The sequence below is a fragment of the Psammomys obesus genome, unplaced genomic scaffold (assembly GCF_907164565.1).
Source record: "Psammomys obesus unplaced genomic scaffold, mPsaObe1.curated_primary_1811, whole genome shotgun sequence".
NCBI classification, from domain to species: domain Eukaryota; kingdom Metazoa; phylum Chordata; class Mammalia; order Rodentia; family Muridae; genus Psammomys; species Psammomys obesus.
The window spans coordinates 764,180-765,677 of NW_026596069.1; the positions used below are offsets into that span (position 1 = coordinate 764,180).

At 54.0% G+C, this 1,498-nt stretch overlaps 1 protein-coding gene across 5 annotated transcripts in view; it reads left to right on the forward strand.

Moving 5' to 3' along the window:
• Positions 1–1,498, forward strand: part of Nrg2 (neuregulin 2) — a 180,368-nt gene that overhangs the window by 138,615 nt on the left and 40,255 nt on the right. For all 5 annotated transcript variants that reach the window (XM_055625713.1, XM_055625714.1, XM_055625712.1 and 2 more), the window contains exon 2: positions 869–1,040. In XM_055625713.1, the coding sequence (XP_055481688.1) occupies positions 869–1,040 (172 nt within the window). The remainder of the gene's footprint in view (positions 1–868; positions 1,041–1,498) is intronic.

The window sequence follows — 1,498 nt, forward strand, 5'->3', positions numbered from 1 at the left end:
TGTGTGTGTGTGTGTGTGTGTGTGTGTGTGTGTGTGTGTGTGTGTGTTAAGGTGGCAGGAAGTGGCACAAAGGAACAGCCTGGGGTTTCAGAACCAGGGGAGAAAGCTTGAAGCTTGGTGTCCAGGCCTGGGCCCACCTGTATTGCTGCCCTTCACCACGCCTTGACAGCCCACTGCTCTGCCTCACACTCCTTCAGCCCAGAGCTGCCTCAGCCTGGCTCGCCTACTCACTTCCTTCCAAATCCCATCCTTGAGCTCTTAACTGCCTGAGCCCTGTCCCCAGGGTTAGGACTAGAACTGCTCTTCCAGGCTCTGCCACCTGTGACCGGCCCCATGTGCCATGCTGCAGTGACAGTGCCAGGATACAGTGCCCTGCCAGGCTGACCTTTCTGGAAGTGGTAGCTGAGTCCACCATCCTGTCTTCCTGTGCCCTCTGGGCCCAGCACAGGCCTGGCAGGGGAGGGGAGGAAAAGGGAGGGGAGGGAGGACTTATATCACTGAGGTCATGATATGGATTTGAACCTCGGGTCCATTACTGACCCTCAGGGAAGTGACTTCACTCTTCTAAGCCTCAGTTTCCCTGTCTATAAATCAGTTTAAACAGTGCAATGAAGTCATAGAGTTGTGAAGGTTTTATAAGCGAATGTGAAGCTCTTTGTACCCAAGGCCAGAGGAGTGCCTAGAAGTAGTAGAACCTTGTTCCCACTGCAGACTCTAAATGTGGGTTTCGTTGGACTAAAGAGAAATGTCAGGAACAGGGGCGCTTCTAGTCTCCCCAGTGCCAGCCTCAAGATGGGGGCTCTTACTGCTTGTGTCTGGCACCGTTCACACGACCCCCACGCTGACCTACCTGCCTTGTACCCCACAGCCACCCGGCCCAAGCTGAAGAAGATGAAGAGCCAGACAGGAGAAGTGGGCGAGAAGCAGTCACTGAAGTGTGAGGCAGCAGCGGGAAACCCCCAGCCCTCCTACCGCTGGTTCAAGGACGGCAAGGAGCTCAACCGGAGCCGAGATATTCGAATCAAGTACGGCAATGGCAGGTGAGCAGGGTACCCTGCCCTCCACCCCACCAGTCCTGGAAGGGGGGATCAGAGCCATGTTCCCAAACCTGAGACAGCCAGGGCCCCCTCTAGGCATCCCTTCCTTGCCACACCCAGGGCTCTCCTGACTGCTGAGCCCCTTGGGTCAAGCCTGCCCTGGTATTGCAGACTATGGGATAAGAATTAAGCAATAACCAGGGCTGGACATACCTCAGCCGATAAAGTGCTTGCTTGGCATGAACAACGCTTTGGGTTCAAACTCAGCACTACATAAAACCAGGTGTGGTGGCACACGCCTTTGATCTCAGCACTTGGGAGGTGGAGTCAGGAGGATCAGAAGTTCAAGGTCATTCTATGTTAGCAGAGCAAGTTGAGGCTAGTTTGGGCTAGATGAGACCCTGTCTCAAACAAAAGAAGAAGAAGAAGAAGAAGAAGAAGAAGAAGAAGAAGAAGAAGAA